Genomic DNA, 21779 nt, shown 5'->3' with positions numbered 1-21779 from the left:
TACAGGAGGCAAGGTCAAGACTAGAGGACTGACACCAGTCAAAGCGCTGGAAAATTGGCAAGAGAATGAGTGGAGAGGGCCGAAGAAAAATGAGCCTGAAATCCATTTGTTGTATTTCTCCTTTCCCTTGTGGTTCTCAAACCTGACTGATCACCCATCATCCCAGAGGACAGTGCCAGCTTGAGTTCAGAGGGACTCCTGACCCAGATCTTATTGGCAGGTGAGTCTGGTCCAAAGCTCCCCAACCTCCCTGATGTAGCCAGGCTGACCTCTGGGGCAACCCCAAAAGGTCGTGGGATCTCAAAATGCTCCGCCATTAGTCCCCCTTTCCAGTAAAGGCGGCTTTGGGATCCTGTGTGTCTCCGCAGAAGATGGACAGTCCTCCTCTCCCTCGCTTCCCCCTGGCCACTGGCCAGGTATCATTCATCCCTGGGAGGCCCAGGCTGGTTCCGAGAGTCTGCAAGCTGGCCTCTGTCAGGAAGCAAGAGGGGGAGGTTCCTGTAACTCTCTCACCCTCTAGGAAACCTGATTCTGCAGCAGGGTCCTGGACCAGGAAAGGGGTGACAGAGAGAAGGAACCAAGGCTGACAAGGGAGAAAAGGGAGCCACATTGTTCCTGATGGGTTCATGCTCAGTCCAGACGGGGATCATCTCCCCCTCTCATTACCATCTCAAAGGAGAAAGAAAGGGACTGTGTGAGCGGGCTTCTCCCTCTTCAACAGCTTCTTCCTCTCAGGAGACAGTCTGCACAATGAAGGAGGCGCTGGGCAGGGGGCTGACCCAGAGGCAGCCGGACTCTGCCAAAACTAGCCAGGGACAGTGGGGCTAGCCCGCCACCTGCTGGCCGCTCCTGGTATGGGAGGACGACAGGTATCCTTCCGGAACTTGGCAGGGAAGAAATCGGGGTTCTAAGGCAGCCAGCAAAGGTTCTCAAGTTCTTAAAGAATCTAAGATGAGTTCTGTATGAGAAGCTGTCATGTGTGGGTTGGAAGTCTCTGTCACAAACATCCAATGAATGCACAGCTAACTCCCAGGTGACATTATAATGAGGCTCAGTTTCTCACTGTTCCACTTTCAACCCTCTGAGAGGCAAGAAAAGTGGACTGCTGTTCTCAATCCCTAATTAACCTGTGGGCACATGAAGCATGATTGAAACAGACCGGAAGAAATTCCTCTAGCCAAAAACTGTGTCCCCCACCAGGGTGCACAGACTAAAATTCACACACTGGTCACTCCTGTGGATTAGAGAGATTGAAGACCAAAGTCAAAATTCAAATGTTACTCGGCTAAGGTAATTTATGGCATTTCAGCGTCATTAGCTGTGCGCCTACATTAAACTACACACCATATGGGCACTGGGTTGGGGGCAGACAGAGATTAATTAGTAAGACTCAACTTTATCACCTGAGAGCTAGTAGGGAAGATTGACCATTAGAAAACCATAGCACAGCGGGGTAAATCCTAATCTATTCTGCCTAATATTGGGCATAAAGAAATTAAATAAGTATGCCTATGGGGTTGCAGTCAAGATGATTAATATTGCACAAAAGGTCACAATAGTCTGCAATAATAATATGCACTTAAATAGCACTTACTGTCTACTAGACACTTCCTAAACACTTTTATAGTAATTCAGATTTCAAGCGTACTTACATATATTAACTCTACAGGTAGGTACTATTTTACCATTTAGATGCAGTAACTTTAAAAGGTCATATAGCTATTATGGGGTAGAGATTTAATGCAGATAGCTCTGAAGTCTGAATCCTTAACCACTTCACCTTGCTGCCATTTATTAGCTCAGGATCCATACAAAAAGTAAAGCTTTTGACAAATACCGCTTCCCAAGACCATATTATGGCAAACCTTGACTGAACCAGAGATGGTGCAGTCAACAGAGAACACTCAAAATCAAGGTCAAGTTGGGTTAAAGAGAAACAGAGGACTGCAAAAGCCATGTAGGCATTCTGATTACCAGGCAGATAGGCAGCAGGACTGCACAGGCAGGGGTGAGTGAAATCAACACCTCTGCAGAAATCAACCCCTTGGCTCAGAATCTAAATATGATGCTCTGCATAACTTCACAGGCAGAGATTAACAATGCTTCATGTAAGACCCTTCAAGCATCACTGAAAACAACTCAGAATAGATCAGAACAGAGGCCAGGCACCCGACCATCCTGGTTAAGATGAAGTGATTCCATAGCAGGAAAATAAAAGGCGAAAGTCTGAACCTACTGAACATGCTTTAATGTTGACTGCATTGAATATGTTATAAACTATAATTACCTCCCACTCCAAAGTACAGGCTCAACCATTCCCAGCCTGAGTTCACTTTTCAAGGAATGAAGGTGAGCACACACATCCATGTTAGAATAAGAGAGCACTGGCATGCTCAGTGAACTGAATATATTAACTGCTTCATGTAATACATGCTTACTGGATGCTGACTCTGTGCCTACTCTATGGTGGCTTTTGGAGACACACACAGGAAACCTTGCCCTCCAGCCCCCGTGGCCATCCATGGGTCCATTGCCAGACCTGCCCTAAATGGGGTGCCTCCGGGTCTCCATATTTAGGTTTACTTCCTGGACTGCAAATTCTATGTCTCCAACTGGACTGATAATATGTATCTTCTCTAGCAAAAATTCCAAAGAGAGACCTCTTTTCCACCTGCATTCAGCTTCCTGTGTGCAGGGCCTGTTCATTACTCATTTGAGTACCTAAGGCTGTTATGAGAGCTGACTCACTGGAAAAGTCGCTGATGCTGGGAAAGATTGAGGGCGGGAGAAGGGGATGACAGAGGATGAGATGGCTGGATGGCATCACCGTTGTGATGGACGTGGGTTTGGGTGGACTCCGGGAGTTGGTGATGGACAGGGGTTGTGGCGTGCTGTGGTTCGTGGGGTCGCAAAGAGTCGGATATGACTGAGCAACTGAACTGAACTGAAGGCTGTTATTTGCACTCGATCAGTGCTCAGTAACTACCTGTGGAACTACTGCTACAATGACCTTGACACATGTGTCCAGTCTCTGCCCCCCAGCCAGGATGCTTCCCATCTATCAGGATGGGGCACACCTGGGAAGAGACTGGAAGGGATATCATTTCTGCCCACCTTTGCTGTCCTGTTAAGACAGGTTCTGGAACCAGACTGCCAGTCAATGGAAGAGTAGGAATGCAAACTCAGGCACTCTGGTCCCTTGAGATTAAGGACTGTGGACTTTTGTTGATTTCTTTTACCCTCATGGCAACCTCACTCAATGAGGGAGCATGGCTGAAGCTCAAAGAGGTTAAGCGACTTACCACAGTTATTTCAGATTTTTTAACGTTTTCTATTATTAGGAAAGTAATACAGTACATATACCATATATTATATAAAACTTCCTATGGGCCCTGGGCAGTAGCCCATATCAAATGTATTAAGAAGTTTTCAGCAAATCATATGAACAAGCACAGTGAGTGGTACAATGAAGACTATTACAGTCTAACTTTCCTTCAGATCACGCTTTGCTAGCAAATGGGCTATAAAATATTTTCTAGTGAGCTTTTTGGGTTTTGGATTTGCAAGTGAGAGACTGCAGACCTTAAATATAAAGCCCTTTGGACAGAGTGTGGCACAAAGTAGCTGCTGTGGTGCCTGGCATTAATGTCCTTCCCTCCTGCCAGTCTCTGATACCACAGAGTCTCGCACAGCTCTTCCCCTCTCTCTTCCCCAAGAGTGAGATAAGCCCCGTCTCCTCTCCTGCCCCTATGTGAGGACACCTGCAGATTGCTGCTTACCAGTCTGTGTGGGCATCGTCGATCACCAGCAGGATCCTGGGCCTCTGAACAACAGGCGTGGAGGGACCCGGAGGCTCCATCAGCCCCGAGGGGGCCTGTGAGGTCTGCTTCATGGCACTGGAGAAGGAGCTAAAAAGGCTGGATCCTGGAGAGGAGAAGGAGGCTGCCAGGGGCTGAGGGTGCCTCCTCTCCATGGCGGGGGATGCAGGTGAGCTGGTGGAGCTGTCTGGGCGCTGCAGGTCCGTCATGTAGCCGTTAGGCAGGTTGGCCACAAAGCTGCTGTCAGAGAGGCGCCGCCGGAGGAAATTCATGGCTGTGATGGACGAGATGGCTTGTTCCCACTCGGGCTGTCTAGGTGAGGCCCAGAATACAGGCTGCCAGGGACAGGGAGTGGTAGGGTCTTGGGCCAAAAGAGCCAAGGGAGTCCCACACAAGTCAGCTACAGCTGTCTTTTTTTTCACCTGTGGAAACAGGCCAAGAAATACATTAGTGGAAACGACCTCAGCCTCTTAAGAGCAAACCAATAAAGCCCGTTCTTGCCCTGCTCCTGGGGACAGTGCAAAGTAGGACATCTTTTTGGCAAGGAATTTGGCAACATCTAATTAGAGCACACCCTTTTAACCTACAATTTCCATTTTCTGGAATTCTACCCCAAGAAAGCAATCCGAGTTACAGAAAAAGCCTCTTGGACAAATGTATTTATCACAGCATTATTTACACTAGCAGAATACTGGAAAGTCTTCCAACGTTCAACCACAGGATAACAAATATGTAAACTACAGCACATCCAGCGGAACCTTTTGTGGCTATTAAAAAGAAGTACTTAAAAAGGGATTTTAGTCATGCAGAAAAAATTTCATGTTTTAATTTAAAAGATCGTGATATAAGATTATAGATACAGAATGACTACAACCACATAAAAGTTGAAATAACAAAACTTGGGAAAGAAAAAGACATCAGGATGTTAACAGTGACTATATCTGCATCACCAGACTACACGGGCTTTTGTTTTTTCCAGTTACCTGTATTTTCCACATTTTCTAGAATATATACAGCTGCGAACTGAATTGTGTCCTTCAAATCCGTATGTTGAAGCCCTCACCAGTAACATGCTGGTATCTGGAGATGGGTTCTTTTGGAGGTAATGGGGTTAGACGAGGCCATGAGGGTGGTGCTCTTGTGAGAGCATTAATGTCCTCATAAAAAAAGACAAGAGGGAGTTTGCTATTCCTCGGCCATGTGAGGACACACGGGGAGGCAGCCGTCTGCAAGCCAGGGAGACAGCTCTCACCAGAAACCATCCATTCTGGCACCCTGACCTCAGACTGCCAGCCTCTGGAACTGTGAGAAAACAAATTTCTGTTGTTTAAGCCAGTCTGTGAAATTCTGTCAGCACAGCCCAGCAGGTTACTAAACAAATGAAGTCCTTTTCCAAACAGAGCAAAATAAGTTTTAAAAAAGCAAATTATTCATTTAAGATCAAAATTTCTCACTGAGAAAAATGGTTTCAATCATGCAATTCGACCCCACCTATATTTTATTTTTTTAAGATTATTTTATGTTTTTGCTGAGGTAAAATTTACTTAGAGATGCACAGCCTGTAAGTGTACAGCTCGTGGAGTTTTGATATATGTATATGCTGGCATAAGATTTTTTATACTCCGGTCACCTCAGGAAGTTGTCCTGTGTCCCTTTCTAGCAATCCATGTGTCCTCATGGGTAAAGGCTTTGCTGATGTCTATCATCGTATGTTAATTTTACCTATTCCTGAACTTTATATAAATGTGATTGTGTTTTATTCCTTTCTGCGTGGCTTCTTTCCCTCAACATAATGGTTTCAAGACTCAGCTATGTTGTATGTAACAAGTCACTCTTTTATCGCTGAGTAGTGTTCTGCTAGATGAATAACTACAAATTGTTACTACATTCTCTTTTTGAGGGATGTCTGAAATGTTTTCAGTTTGGGGTGGGAATTCTGAATAGAATTGCTCTAAGGATGTTCTATTTAAGTAATTTTGTGGAGAGAGAAACAAAGAAAGGGGAAAGAGCAGGGTGAAGAGACAGAGAGAGAGACTGGTTGAGGGACTGACTTTTTCTTTGGGAAAATATCTAGAAGTTAATTTGTTAGGTCATGGGCAGGCATATGTTTTTGCTTTTTAAGAAACTGTCCAAAACCCTCCCATAGTGGTTGGGACAGTTGCCTTATAGTCTTAGTTGGCTTAGAGTTTTTATCACGAATGGATGTTGAATTTGTGAAGTGATTTTCTAGATTAATTAAGATGATTGTGGCTCAGATCATGAGCTCCTTATGGCAAATTCAGGTTTAAATTGAAGAAAGTAGGGAAAACCACTAGCCCATTCAGGTATGACCTAAAATCAAATCCCTTATGATTGTACAGTGGAGGTGACAAATAGATTCAAGTATCAGATCTGGTAGACAGGGTGCCTGAAGAACTATGGATGGAGGTTCATCACACTGTACAGGAGGCAGTGACCAAAACCATCCCAAAGAAAAAGAAACGCAAAATGGCAAAGTGGTTGTCTGAGGAGTCCTTACAAATAGCTGAGGAAAGAAGAGAAGCCAAAGGCAAGGGACAAAAGGAAAGATGTACCCAACTAAATGCAGAGTTTCAGCGAGCAGCAAGAAGAGATAAGAAGGCATTCTTCTACGAACACCACAAAGAAGTAGAGGAAGACAATATAATGGGAAAGCCTAGAGATGTCTTCAAGAAAACTGGAGATACCAAGGGAACATTTTATGCAAGGACAGGATGATAAAGGGCCGAAGCAGTAAAGACCTAACAGAAGCAGAAGAGATTAAGAAGAGTTGGCAAGAATACACAGAAGAACTATACAAAGAAGTCTTAATGACCCAGATAACCATGACGGTGTGGTCATACCTAGAACTAGATATCCTGGAGTGCGAGGTCAAGTGGGCTTTAGGAAGCATCACTACAAACAAAGCTAGAGGAAGTGATGGAATTCCAGCTGAGTTATTTCAAACCCTAAAAAATGATGTTAAAATGCTGTAGTCAATATGCCAGCAAATTTGGAAAACTGAGCAGTGGCCACAGAACTGGAAAAGGTCAGTTTTCATTCCAATCCCAAAGAAGGGCTGTGCCAAAAAATGTTCAAACTACTGCATAATTGTGCTCATTTCTCATACTAGTAAAGTTATGCTCAAAGTCCTTCAAGCTAGGCTTCAACAGTATGTAAACTCAGAACTTCCAGATATACAAGCTGGATTTAGAAAAGGCAGAGGAACCAGAGATCAAATTCCCAACATTTGTTGGATCATAGAGAAAGCAAGGAAATTCCAGAAAAAAACATCTACTTCTGCTTCATTGACTGTGTGGATCACAACAAACTGTGGAAAATTCTTAAACCAGACCACTTTACCTGTCTCCTGAGAAACCTGTATGCAGGTTAAGAAGCAACTATTAGAACAGAACATGGAACAATGGATTGGTTCAAAATTGGGAAAGGAGTAATACAAGATTGTAAATTGTCACTCTAACTTATATGCAGAGTACATCATGCGAAATGCTGGGCTGAATGAATCACAAACTGGAATCAAGACTGCTAGGGGAACATCAACAACCTCAAATATGCAGATGATACCACTCTTATGGCAGAAAGTGAAGAGGAACTAAAGAGCATCAAAAGAAGTCGCTCAGTTGTGTCCGACTCTTTTGCCATCCCATTGACTATAGCCTACCAGGCTTCTCTGTCCATGGGATTTTCCAGGCAAGAGTACTGGAATGGGGTGCCATTTCCTTCTTCAGGGGATCTTCCTGACCCAGGGATCGAACCCAGGTCTCCTGCATTGCAGGCAGACGCTTTACCCTCTGAGCCACCAGGGAAGAACATCTGGATGAAGGTAAAAAAGGAGAGTGAAAAAGCTGGCTTAAAACTCAACATTCAAAAAACAAAGATCACGGCATCTGACCCCATCACTTCACAGCAAATAGAAGGAGAAAAAGTGGAAACAGTGACAGATTTTATTTTCTTGGCTCCAAAATCACTGCTGATGGTGACTGCGGCCATAAAATTAAAAGACACTTACTCCTTGGAAGCAAAGTTATGAAAAACCTAGACAGAATATTAAAAAGCAGAGACTTCACTTTGCCAACAAAGGTCTGGATAGTCAAAGCTGTGGTTTTTCCAGTAGTCATGTATGGATGTGAGAGTTGGACCATAAAGAAGGCTGAGTGGCGAAGAACTGATACTTTCAAACTGTGGTGCTGAAGAAGACTCTTGAGAGTCCCCTGGACAGCAAGGAGATCAAACCAGTCAACTCTAAAGAAAAATCAATCCTGAATATTCACAGAAAGGACTGATGCTGAAGCTCCAATACTTTGGCCACCTGATGGGAAGAGCTGACTCATTAGAAAAAACCTTGATGCTGGCAAAGACTGAAGGCAAAAGGAGAAAAAAGCGGCAGAGAATGACATAAACAGTTAGATAGCATCACTGACTCAATGGACATGAATTTGAGCAAACTCTGGGACATAGTGAAGAGAAGGGGAGCCTGGCATGCTGCAGTCCATGGGGTCACAAAAAGTCAAACACGACTTAGCAACTGAACAACAAGGTTTTTAAAAATCATGTATTTGCTTAATGTGGTGAGTTACATTAATTGATTTTCAAATGCTAAACCAATCTTTCATTCCTAGGATAAATCCCACTTAGTCATAGTGAATTACCCTCTTTATATAATGCTGGATTCAAGCCAAGAATATTTTGTTGAAGATTTTTTACGTCCGTATTCATGAGAAATCTGGTCTGTGATTTTCTTTTTTGTCAATGTCTTTGCCAGGTTTTGGTGCCAGCATAATGCTGACCTTACACAATATATTCTGAAGTGTCCCTACCTTTTCAATTTTCTGAAAGTTTGTGTAATATTGGGGTTCTTTTCCCCCTTAATTTATTGACAGAATTCAACAGTGAAGCCATCTGGGGCTGATTTTTTGTTGTTGTTGTTGGAAAGGTTTTAACAATTACCTCAAATGCTTTTATAAATCTATTCATATTCTCTGTTTCTTATTATTTCAATATTGGCAATATATGATTTCAAACAATTGGTCCATTTCATTTTAATTGTATAATTTATTGGCATAAAGTTGTTCATAGCATTTAACATTTCATTTTCTGCAAGATCTGTAGTAATTTTCCCTGATATTCCTGATACTAGTCATTTGCTTTTTCTCTTTTTGATTAATCTGTGTTAAGAATTTATATATTTCATTAATCTTTTAAAGAAACAACTTGCAGCTTTTTATATTTTCTCTATTATTTGTTTTCTATTTCACCTATATCTGCTTTTTATTACTTCCTCTCTTCTTACTTTGGGTTTAAGATTTTTAATTTCCTCTTTTTTCTACATTCTTAAGATGTAAATATACCGTTAATTTTAAACATTTCTTCTTTTTAATACAAGCAGTTAAAGCAATGTTATTTCCCTCCATGCACCACTTTAGCTGAATCCAGAGATCTGACATGTTATATTTACATTATCATTCAATTAAAATTATTTCTTTCTAATTCTTTTTGATCTATGTGTTATTTAAACATATCTTTAACTTTCAAACTCCAGTGCTTTTTCAGATATTGTAATGTTATTGCTTTTAATATGATTCATTTATGATTAATGAACATAGTCTATAGGGGTTTAATCCTTCAACATCTTTGACATCCACTCAGATTAATTTTATGGCTCACCATGGTCTATCTTGATGAATGCTTCATTTTCACTTGAAAAGAACATGTATTCTGCAGCTGCTGGGTACAACATTCTACAAACATCAATTAAGACTGTTGTTAAGTCAAGTTCCCCTGGAAACTGACTCTGCCAGGATGATTTGGAAGCAGAAAGTTTACTGGAGTGTGTTTCCATGATTAACAACTGCAAGCATGACAAGCACAAATGGGCAGAAGGAGGGGTTGAACTGGAATACAGTTTTCACAGAGGCCTCAGCTGATCTTATTGGGAGCATGGATTGGGGGACATCTCCTTAGATTTCCTCATTTTCTAGACACTCTGATAGCCTGTATTCTGCATGTGTGCTTGCTAAGCTGCTTCAGGCCCATCCACATCTTTGAGACCCTGTGGACTATAGCCCGCCAGGTTTCTCTGTCCATGGGATTTCCCAGGCAAGAATACTGGAGGGGTTACCAGGCCCTCGTCCAGGGGATCTTTCTGACCCAGGGATAGACCCATGTCTCCTACATCTCCTCACTGGCAAGCAGGTTCTTTACCACTAGCTCCACCTGGGAAGCCCCAGACTCTGCCTGCTTCCTGTCAAATCAGTAAAACTGCAGCTTCCTGCTCTGGTTCTAGCTTCTCCCTGCCATATAGACTGGGGAGTGCTTTACAGAGAAGAGCCACATCAATGTGAATCTCACTTAGTGGGGGAAGGTGCCTTTTTTCAAGGGTTAAATCTCCTCCAGATCCCACCTATTTTCCATTTCTCTCCAAAAATCTCAGATTCTTTCAAATACTTTATCCAAAATTTATAACTATCATCTGTGACAGGGTTAGTCCAACACAAGCTACTGAGCAATTATTGGATCTGAACATCTTCCATCTTTCAAATACTGGATAGAAAAGTTTACAAACAGAGATGAAGGGACCTTAGAGATTATTTAACAATCTCTTCTTTAGGAACTCTGGTCAACCTTACACTGGCAGGAATTCACCACCTTTAGAAGCATTATGTTTTTTGACCAACTCCAGTGTTCATTAAAGACTCATTCTGTAATTTCTTTCACTGCAGGCCCTGGGGGAGCTTATAATCTGGTAAAGGGAGGCAGATAATGAACAAAAACTCATGGCCTGAGGCAATACACAGAGTGCTGTTATAGAGATTAACAGAGAAGGCCTCTCTGAGAGGTGACCTTTAAGCCCAGATGTAAGGATAAAGGGTAAGGGAAGTACATATGCAAAGGCCCTGAGGTAGGAAAGTATTAGGCACATCTGATGAACAGAAGGAAGGCCAGCTTAATCAGAAAATAAGGAGATTTTTATAAGAAAATGTTTAGAGAACTAGAAAGGAGCCAGATCATGAAGGGCCATCTTGAAAATAATTCTGATTTTATTCCAAGGGTGAAAAGTAAACCACTGGATGATTATAAGCAAGAGACACACATAATCTCATCTACTTGGCCACTGTGTGGAGAACAGACTGAAGAGCACATATATGGATGCAGCAGCCAAGTTAGGAGCTTGTTAAAATCACTTAGGTCCTTAGGTATAAAAGAAGAGAGTTGGATTACATGATTTGCAAGGTGTCTTCCTGTTTTGTGAGTCACTGATTTCCTGTGCCACTAGACACTGGATATCTCTTCAGTGACAAACTTAATTTGATGGTGGGACCAGGTGGGAGTGAGGGAGATTCTGGAAGGAAAGAAATTGGAACAAAAGGTCAGAAGACCCTGGGATAAAATCTTTCTGGGATAGAATTCAGGAGAGGCCAAGTGAGGGCTCAGCCCCACGCTATGCCTCCACTGGCCACCAGAGGGCAAGAGTGACCACATGTGCTTAGTTGTTCAGCCCTGTCCGACTCTTTGTGACCCCATGGACTGTAGCTTCTGTCCATGGGGATTCTTCAGGCAAGAATACTAGAGTGGGTTGCCATGCCCTCCTCCAGGGGATCTTCCCAACCCAGGGATCGAACCCAGGTCTCCCACATTGCAGACGGATTCTGTACTGTCTGAGCCACCCGCGAAGCACACCAGACAGAAAAATAAAACATGTCATAAAGCAACATATTCAAAACTGGGACAGGAGTACATCAAGGCTTTATATTGTCACCCTGCTTATTTAACTTATCTGCAGAGTACACCATGTGAAAACAGTGGGCTGGATGAAACTCAAGCTGGAATCAAGACTGACAGGAGAAACATCAATAACCTCAGATATGCAGATGACACCATCCTTATGGCAGAAAATGAAGAGGAACTAAAAAGCCTCTTGATGAAGGTGAAAGAAGAGTGAAAAATCTGGCTTAAAACTCAACATTTAAAAAATGAAGATCACAGCATCTGGTCCCATCACTTCTTGGCAAATAGATGGTGGGAAAAATGGAAACAGTGACAGACTTTTATTTTTTTGGGCTCCAAATTCACTGTGAACAGTGACTGCAGCCATGAAATTAAAAGAGGCTTGCTCCTTGGAAGAAAAGCTATGACAAACCTAGACAGCATACTAAAAAGCAGAGACATCACTTTGCTGACAAAGGTCTGTAGAGTCAAAGCTATGGCTTTTCCAGTAGTCATGTACGGATGTGAGAGTCTGACCATAAAGAAGGTTGAGTGCCAAAGAACTGATGCTTTCAAACTGTGGTGCTGGAAAAGACTCTTGAGAGTCCCTTGGATTGCAAGGAGATCAAACCAGTCAATTTTAAAGGAAATCAACTCTGAATATTCACTGGAAGGACTGATGCTAAAGCCGAAACTCCAATACTGTGGCACCTGATGCAAAGAACTGACTCATTAGAAAAGATCCTGATGCTGGGAAAGATTGAAGGCGGGAGGAGAAGGGGAGGACAGAGGACAAGATGGTTGGATGCCATTACCAATTCAATGGACGTGAGTTTGAACAAGCTTCTGGAGTTGGTGATGGACAGGGAAGCCTAGTGTGATGCAGCTTATGGAGTCACAAAGAGTCAGACACGACTGAGTGACTGAACAACAATAACAATATCAAGCAACTTTGCAGGCTTACTTCTTGGAGACTGTAGCAGGTGGGAAGACTTTTCTGTGAAGGTTTTAAAAGCTTGGAGACTTCTCACTTGTTAATGGAGCCACACAACAGAAATAAGGTATAAATCATATGGCTGCAGGTTTTGCATCAAAGCATAAACAACTCCATAGAGTGAGAACTGCCCCATTGCAGCACCAGCTACTGATCATGAAGATAAGCAACTGATCATGAACTGTTCAGGAGAGTGGACATCTCTGCACAGGTGTCTCACTGACTCAGACACCCAGACTCATTTCTGTGCTCATCCTCAGATGATTTTTTGGTACCTGGCCTCCCCTTCCTCCCAGAAGTACCACTAACCATCGACTCACTTTGGCCAGAATTTGAATCTCACCTTTTGCTCCTCCTTATGCCTCAGCAGTTTCAGCCACTCAGTCACCGGGTCCTGTCAATTCTGTCCCCCCAAACATCTTTAATATTGTCTCCTCCCCTCCATCAATACTATCACTGTTTCACAGACTAAGGTAAAAAATGGACCAATGACCTTAACAGAGACCTCACCAAAGATACACAGATGGCAAATCAGCTCACAAAAGGATGCCCCAAATCAACAGTTGGCAGGGAAATGCAAATTAAAATAACAATGAGACACCATTACACACCTATGAGAATAGCCCAAATCTGGAACACCAGCAACACCTGAGGCTGACGAGGATGTGGAGCATCAAGAACCCTCACTTGTGGCCAGTGAGAAGGCGTGGTAACACTGACTCTGGAAGCAAGTCTGGTGATTTCTTATAGAACTTAATAAACTCCTACCATACTATCCAGCAATCATGCTCCTTGGTATTTAGCCAAAGGAGCTAAAAAATGTATGTCCACACACAAAAATAATCTGCACAAGGATGTTTACAGCACGATGCTTATTCATAATTGCAAAAACTTCACAAGAAATCAAATGTTCTTCAGAAGTGATAAATAGACTGTGGTACATCCAGGCAAGTGAATATTTAGTACTAGGAAGAAACTCACTGGCAAAGTCCATTAACAATTTCTGAGAAATCAAAACAGAATCTGCCTAATAAAGTCAAGTCTAACCTTTTTTTCTCCTTTGCATTTAGTCTAGTTTCACTTGCTCACAGGAAACTGCCTGCAGAAGCCCCCTAACCGGCTCTTCAGCCCAGGGTTCCCAGTGCAAAGTGGCTGCACCCTACACTTCAGAGCTTGGCGGGCTGTGTGCAGAGATAATGCACACGGCACCTCATTTCAAGATGGCGGCAGGGGGCCGCATGCAGAAGCACTGCTCTCGGCATCTCACTTCAAGATGGTGGCACTTGGCACCTCACTTCAGGATGGCGGCAGAGGGCCGTGTGCAGAAGCACTGCTCTCGGCACCTCACTTCAAGATGGCGGCACTCGGCACCTCACTTCAGGATGGCGGCAGAGGGCCGTGTGCAGAAGCACTGCTCTCGGCACCTCACTTCTAAATGGTGACACTGGGCCAGATGCAGAAGCACTGAGCTCCACATTTTGATCTCAACAGTGGGGAGTAGTACAGCGGCAGCCGCCAGGCAAGAACTCCGCCTCCCTCCATGTGGACAAAAACTCTACAAAGCTGCCCTGCCCGTGGCGTGTTTGAGAGGCGTGTATTCTAGTGCACAAGCTTGCACCTCTCCACCCTCTGATTTAAGGATTAACCTTTCCTTTGCCTCTAAACCAAACTCGAGCTCATTCTGGCTGCTCGAACAATACTGAGCAGAAGGACCCTCGTTGAGGACCAGCTCCAGAAAATCAGAACAAAATGAGCTATAAAAGCCATGAAAAGACATAGAGGAACCTTAAATGCCTGTGACTAAGCAAAAGAAGGGGCTTCCCAGGTGGCGCGGTGGTAAAAAATCCACTTGCCAATGCTGGAGACAGAAGAGATGCAGGTTGGATCCCTGGGTCGGGAAGATCCCCTGCAGCAGGAAATGGCAACCCACTCCAGTATTCTTCTCTGGAAAATTCCATGGGCAGAGGAGCCTGGCGGGCTACAGTCCATGGGGTTTCAAAAAATCAGACACCACTGAGCACCACGCACTAAGCAAAAGAAGTCTATCTGCAAAGGCCATGTACTGTGTGTGATTCCAATTATATGACATTCTATAAAAGACAAAATTATGGAGTTAGCAAAATGGTCAATGGCTTCAGGGATTATGGCAGGGGGTGGGAAGGTGGCGGGGTGGGGGGGGGGGGGGGATGAGATCTGACACTGGTGGGAGGATGAAGAGACAGAGCACAGAAGATCTGTGAAAATACTTACAGTATAATACTCACAGCAGTGAAAATCCTCTCTATGATGCCATAATGATGGATACATGTCCTTAGGCATTTGTCCAAGCCCATAGAATGCCCAAGAGTGAACTCTAAACTATGGACCTTGGGTGGTTAAGATGTGTCAATTTTGATTCATCAGTTGTAACAGATGCACCACTCTGGTGGAGATGTTGATAGTGGGGGAGGCTGTGCATGTGATGGGGCAGGGAGTATAAGGAAATCTTTCTACCTTGCTGGCAAGTTGTTGTGAACCTCACACTTAAAAAAACAATGCAAAAAAAAAAAAAAAAAAACAATGCCTTACTGAAAACAAAAAAAGGATTCTTCAAGTGTAAGACCCCCAACTAGGGATGACCCTAGCCTTAGCACTCTGGTGCTGGACACAGCTGGACAGAGACAATGAGCCTTAAGCTTAAACTTGAGGACTCTGGAACTCCATTGCCTGTCTCTTTTCCCACTGCCAGGAGGTCTGGCAGGGTGGTCCACTTTTGTTTGGGATGCAGTGTGTCAGGGTCTGCAGTATCAGACGAGATACTGTAAACACGAGAACAGGCTTTGAATGGACCGGACTTTGAGACCTGGTCTGCCTCTTGTGCCCAGTCACTTCAGTTGTGTCCGACTCTTTGCGACCCTATGGATTATAGCCTGCCAGGCTCCTCTGTCCATGGGATTCTCCAGGCAAGAGTACTGGAGTGGGTTGCCATGCCCTCCTCCAAGGGCTCTTCCTGACCCAGGGATCAAACTTGCATCTCCTGCACCTCGTGCATTGCAGGAGGATTTTTTATCCATTCAGCCCCCTGGGAAGCCCAGTCTGTCTCTGGCAGCTTAGTAATATTTTGGCCACAGGTTCTTGGTCTGCAAAATGGAGGTGCTAATCTCTGCCCTCCCTATTCCACATGTCTTTATTAGCAGACTGAAATAAAATGCGCTAAACTGGTTTTCAACATGTTCATGTTTTTAAGTTAGTGCTGGGTAAAACTGACTTTTGGGGAGTACATTTTAACACATTCATGAAGCCACCACCTCAACCAGGGTAGAGAACAGTTCCATCGATCCACAGGAAATTGCTTTTTAACCTTTAAACTGCACTGTAAATGTTGCTGGCATGATGTTTCATGGGCTAATACCTGGCTCTCTGACAATGGGGTATCAGATAAGGAATATTCAAGGCCTGGTACATTTCTTAGAACATTAGGGGGGAAAAAATCCAGTAATTGAACCTCCTGATCACCAGTTGCCTTTGCACTCATTGTTCCTTCACCTGCAGCATCCTTTCTACAGATACCTGCATGGCTCCTCCCTCATCTCCTTCAGATCTTTGGTCAAATGTCACTTTCTCAGTGAGGCCTCTCCCGACCACCTGAGGTTAAACCATCTGTTTCTTTGGATTTCTCTTACTCTACTCCACTTGTTCCTTTCTCCCAAGCATGCATCACCTTCTATAAACTACATACTCTACTTTTTTGCTTTCCTTATTGTTGGTTCTCTGCTCCCTGATAGAATGTACGCCCCCAAAGAACAGCGACTCTTTTCTGATTTGTTCACTGATGTATCTCCAGCACTTAGAAAAGTGCCTAGCACATAATAGGGGCTCGATACATATTTGTTGAGTAAACCTGCTTTAAATAACAGGACCAAAATTAAACCCTCCTTATCTTTTGTTTGCGAAGACTAAATGTATAGTTGTGTAAGAGGAAGCAGCCATCCTAGTGGATGCATATAAGCCTAAGTTGGGCCACACCTGGAGTAACAGGAGGGCATAACCAATTTCATTTTTTTAGTTAACTCCTTCTCTACGAAGAAATACCAAGACTCATAAATTCTCTCTATCTTTGGCTCAATGAGTGCTGAAAATTTTTTCTTTTTCCTCCCCCACTTGGAACCAGAGTTTGGGTAATTAACAACTGTTTAAAACTCCTTCTGCCTGGGCAGAAAGTTTAAAAATTCATGGAGACAACATGGGCTGAGCTTCATCCATATATTGATGAGCACAGGCAGTGTGGGTGAGCCTTCGAACTCAAAGAATGTGCCACTCAAGTTGCAGAGCTAAGAGATGCTTAACTTCCTGAAAAAAAGGTCAAACACGCATCTGCCGAGGGAACAGCTCCATTTCCACATAACAGATCCGCCGGGCCTTTCATCCTCTGAGCTCTGTTCCAGCCACAGCTACATGAAAGTGTGTGCTGTCTTTGATGAGTTCATATCCACTCACAGGGGCCCAGATCTCCTGTGAGAAGCAACACTCTGGTTCCCACAGGTGTGACACTGTGGATCCCCTGCCAAGAATTGGGGCTTTGGAGACAGGATTTGTAGGTTATTAGAACCCACCTGGGCAGGAGGCTTCCCCCTGGGGCTCAGGGATAAAGAATCTGCCTGCAATGTGGGTTCGATCCCTGGGTCAGGAAGATCCCCTGGAGGAGGTCGTGGCAACCCACTCCACTGTTCCTGCCTGGAGAATCCCATGGACAGAGGAGTCTGGCGGGCTACAGTCCATAAGGTTGCCAAGAGTCAGACACTGTGCTTCAGACACACCACCAAAGTGGCCAAGCACTGAAGTGACTGAGCACAAGCCGTCCAGGAATGGGAGGAATTCCGAGACTGAGATTGACACATAAACACTTTTGATACTATGTATAACACAGATGACTATTGGGAACATATTGTACAGCTCAGAGAACTCTACTTAACTTTACTTGTAGCCCTGCGTTGACCTGAATGAGAAGGAACTAAAAAAAGGAGGGGATATATGTATATGGACAGCTGATTCACTTTGCTGTATAGAAAAAACTAACACAACATTGTAAAGCAACTATACTCCAATAAAAATCAAATTAAAAAAAAAAAAAGAAGAAATCACCCTCCGCACCTTGGCATATATCCAAATAGAGAAATGCCACAAAAAATGTTCATGTAGGTGAATACTGACATTTAGCAAACAAGACTGGACACAGGCTTGGTGTTATCTGACAGTCACACGGGCTTGTCTCTGATTTATCAAGACTTTCCTCTGCAGGTCATTGTCAAAAATCCAAACAAGCTGAAATCTGGAGCTAAATGGTCATCTTTGGCCCCTCTCATTGCTGCCCATGGTGTGCCCTTCAAAGTAAATTAAGGAAATGTCTAGTGATGTTAACTTATTGTAAAATAAAGTAAAAACCACAAGTGGTTTGGAAGACATATTGCACAATATCATTTCTAGGCTTTTTCATTCTAAACTGGGTCCAGTTTTAAATACCCCATGCTGCCTTCTTAAGACGAAGACTAGATAACAAACAGACAGGGCCACACAGGGAACCCAACCGTGACACCCAGGAACCTGTCCTGTCCTCTCCAGTCTCAACTCCAAGTGAATGGAGAAAACAGAGCGGGGAATGGTATCGGGATCTCCTTGTGCTGATCATAGCTGTATCCCTGTCAGGGTCGGGCCCAGAGTCAGCTGTGTGATGCTAATTTGCACCAGCTTCAGGGAGTACCCTGTGTTGGCCTCTTGCATCACTTGGGAAAAAGCAGACAACACAGCTGCCAGCATGGCCAGAAGAGCATCTGAATCACTGCTGCCCAGCAAAAGGCAGGCAGGCTTCCAGGACTGCTGTGGCCCTGTTAGACAGCACTTCATTTCCAGTCTCCAGGCTGGGTGATCCGTGATGTTTGCAAGGCAGAGTGAGGGAGTAAGTGAGCCAGAATTCTGTGCCAAACCAGCCGACACGGAAGTATGAAAGTGAAAGTACAGTAAAGTCGCTCAGTCGTGTCCGACTCTTCACGACCCCATGGACTGTAGCCTACCAGGCTCCTCTGTCCATGGGATTTTCCAGGCAAGAGTACTGGAGTGGGTTGCCATTTCCTTCTCCAGAGGATCTTCCTGACCCAGGGATCGCACATGGTCTCCAGAATTGCAGACAGACACTTTACGTCTGAGCCGCCAGGGAAGCATAACGACCATGATAGTGGTGGTGCTGGTGGTGCTGGTGGTGGTGGCTGCCACTGACTGAGTCCCTGTGGGGAGCCAGGACTGCAGGTAGATGCCTGCAGATGGTGCTTAAGCCTCACAAGCACCCTGCCCAGGAAGTACAATCATCCCTATTTCACAGAAGAAGAAACTGAAGTCCAATGACAACAAGACATGTGTTCAGTTTATAAATGATCATTAGACTGTCAGGCACTGCTCTAAGCACCTGTCCCTATGAACTCACGCATCCTTCCTTCAGCCTTATGAGGCAGGTGTGCTATTCTCACCTGTGCTGTACAGATGTGGACGCTGAAGCTCAGAGTTACACTGCTGACAAGGGGCAGGGCTGAGATTCACACCCAGGCAATGCAGCTCTGGTGGGCACCGCGGTAACCACTAGGCAGCACTGCCCCTTCACGGTATCAGGATCCAAACCCAGGTCTGTCTGGGATCTACTGATTTTTCATCATATCATGGTCCCTTGGGGTTCTGGGAGCCTGGAATCTGTCTTCCTGGGCGCCTTCACCTTAGCTCAGTTACACAGATGCCCTTGGGGCTCCCCCTCCTCTCTGCCCTGCCTCCCACACAGTGGTGTCACACCCCTGTCTCCTCTGTTTGGCACGACCTTCCCTTTGCCTTCCTATGTCCTCCAGCTGGTTATTTCTGACTCAGCTCATCCCCTTCTCCTCTGAGGAGGCTTTCCTGACTATTCTCACCAACTGATGAGGACTAAGGCTCTGTGACCCTGCAGAGGCTGGCACACACCCATCACTGTGGATGTGGGGTAGGGACCAAGTCTGGCATTAGAGATGGTGCCAGGCAGCTCCAGGTACCCAGAGTCAAGGAGAGACGCCAGCATGGCCAAGGTCTGGGAACCAGCTGCCACATTCCCGTCCACTGGGTCAGAAAACTCATGGAGCTAAATAAGGAACCTTCCTAGAGACAAAGGAGACCTTTGGGAAGCTTGCTCAGGTCTGCAGCATACCTGAGGATACAAAAGAAGGGCTGACAGGGAGGGAAACACCAGTCACTCGGAACACGTGGATGAAGGTATTCACAGGTGAGGAGGGAGACAGAGAAACAGAGACAGAAAGACATATATGTGTATACCTATAGCTGATTCACACTGTTGCACAGCAGAAACTAGCACAACATTGCAAAGCAATTATACTCCAATAATAGATTTTTAAAAAGGAGACACAGAGAGAGAGAGAGAGAAATAGAGAGACAAAGAGATACAGAGAGAGACAGAGACGGAGAGACAGGGAAAGACACAGACAGAGATTAAGACAGAAACAGTCCGGGAGACACAGAGAGGGCCCAGGCGGTAGCCACTGAGGCACTCATCATGGTCACTCAGCTCCCACAGCCTCCGCCCGAGCTTCCTCAGGGCAGACGGCCAGGCTGGCGGTGCTTTTGGTGGCCAGGTGCTGCTCTAATGAGGAATTTAGCAAGTTCACTCCGCAGAGCAAAGGCGTGCTATGAGGCATCTTCAATTTATGAGGTCCAAACCCAAACTCCTGATTTCCTGCCATCTCACCCACCCAATAAAGAATCTGCCTGCAATGCAGGTAGACCTGGGTTCAATTCCTGGGAAGATCCCCTGGAGAAGAAAATAGCAATGCAGCCCAGTAATTTTGCCTGGAGAATCCCAGGGACAGAGGAGCCTAGCAGGGTACAGTCTCTGGGATCACAAAGTCAGACATGACTGAGCGACTAACACTTTCACTTTTCACCCCTACCCAAACTGTCCCTTTTCCATCTTCCTCATTTCAGCAGATACCCCATCCAGTGGTTTAAGCTAGAAATGTGGGGAGATGCTAGGATTCCTCCCTGTGGAGCCTCCCACATCCAGGCCACCACCAGCTCTTATCCCCAAGGAAGCCTCTGAATCCATCTACTTCTTTCAACTCCACCATCACCATCACCATCAGTGTGTGAGCTGCCCTCATCCCTCACCTGTACCAAACTGCCTTCCTGCACCAAACCAGAAGCTCTCCTCTGGCCTCCCTGTCTCCCCACCTGCTCCCCAGCTCTGACTCCTGCCCTCCTTTTTTTTTTTAAATTTTATTTTTAAACTTTACATAATTGTATTAGTTTTGCCAAATATCAAAATGAATCCATCACAGGTATACATGTGCTCCCCATCCTGAACCCTCCTCCCTCCTCCCTCCCCATACCATCCCTCTGGGTCGTCCCAGTGCACTAGCCCCAAGCATCCAGTATCATGCCCTCCTTGTGGATGGCATTCAAGCTTCTTTCAAAGCTTGCAGGCCAACATCGTCTGGGCCCTTCCCTCACTCAGTCTCTGCATCAAACCACCCACCTTCCTGTTTCCCAAACAAGCCAGCCTCCTTCCCCAGCACCATCCCCTGCCCTCAGGCCTTTGCACATGCTGTTCCCTTTGCCCATTCCCTCTGCCCAGAATGTTCTTCCCAGCTCGGCCTTGTCATCCAGCTCTCAAGTCCAATGCCACTGTCCCAGAGCTCTTCTCTGATCATTTCCTGTTCACCCTGGACCCCTAATCTCCTTCCACCCTCCCGCGGCATCTTCTTTATCTTGGGAATGGTTTTACTTCCTGCCAGACCCCACCCCCTCAGCCCTCTCCTGACACCTCACATAAGATTCAGATGCAAGACTGGCACCCTGAGAACTTGGTAATCCTCTGTCAAAGAACTCCAGGATCCCACGACCCCAATGAGGGTATGAGCGATATCCCAACAGAAACAACTATCTGGAGGGGCTGGACCTGGGAAGGTGGGGATGCCTGTGAAACCACACAGAACCACGCACCACGACACCCCTGCTCTCACGACTCTGTTGCCTGATGTGGAAGGCAGGTATGGACAAGGAAGTGACTTACTGTGTGCATTCAAGTGGCCAGGCAAGTCCAGGTCACCAAGTCTTCAGCTGGTGTTTTTTTTTTTTTAATGACTCCACCAATATCACTATTAAAATACAAGATTCTCAGGCTTTTAGTGCCTACTTGCCAACCACTCATTTCACCCTCTCCAGGGAATACTTTTCTCCTAAAT

General features: G+C 45.0%; 1 protein-coding gene across 3 annotated transcripts in view; it reads right to left on the bottom strand.

Moving 5' to 3' along the window:
• Positions 1-21779, bottom strand: part of SYN3 (synapsin III) — a 491622-nt gene that overhangs the window by 452604 nt on the left and 17239 nt on the right. For all 3 annotated transcript variants that reach the window (XM_027541855.1, XM_027541857.1, XM_027541856.1), the window contains exon 2: positions 3780-4240. In XM_027541855.1, the coding sequence (XP_027397656.1) occupies positions 3780-4090 (311 nt within the window). In that variant the 5' untranslated portion in view covers positions 4091-4240. The remainder of the gene's footprint in view (positions 1-3779; positions 4241-21779) is intronic.

This window comes from Bos indicus x Bos taurus, chromosome 5, assembly GCF_003369695.1.
Source record: "Bos indicus x Bos taurus breed Angus x Brahman F1 hybrid chromosome 5, Bos_hybrid_MaternalHap_v2.0, whole genome shotgun sequence".
NCBI classification, from domain to species: Eukaryota; Metazoa; Chordata; class Mammalia; order Artiodactyla; family Bovidae; genus Bos; species Bos indicus x Bos taurus.
The sequence above is the reverse complement of the archived record's forward strand: the minus strand, read 5'-3'. Positions and strand labels throughout refer to the sequence as shown.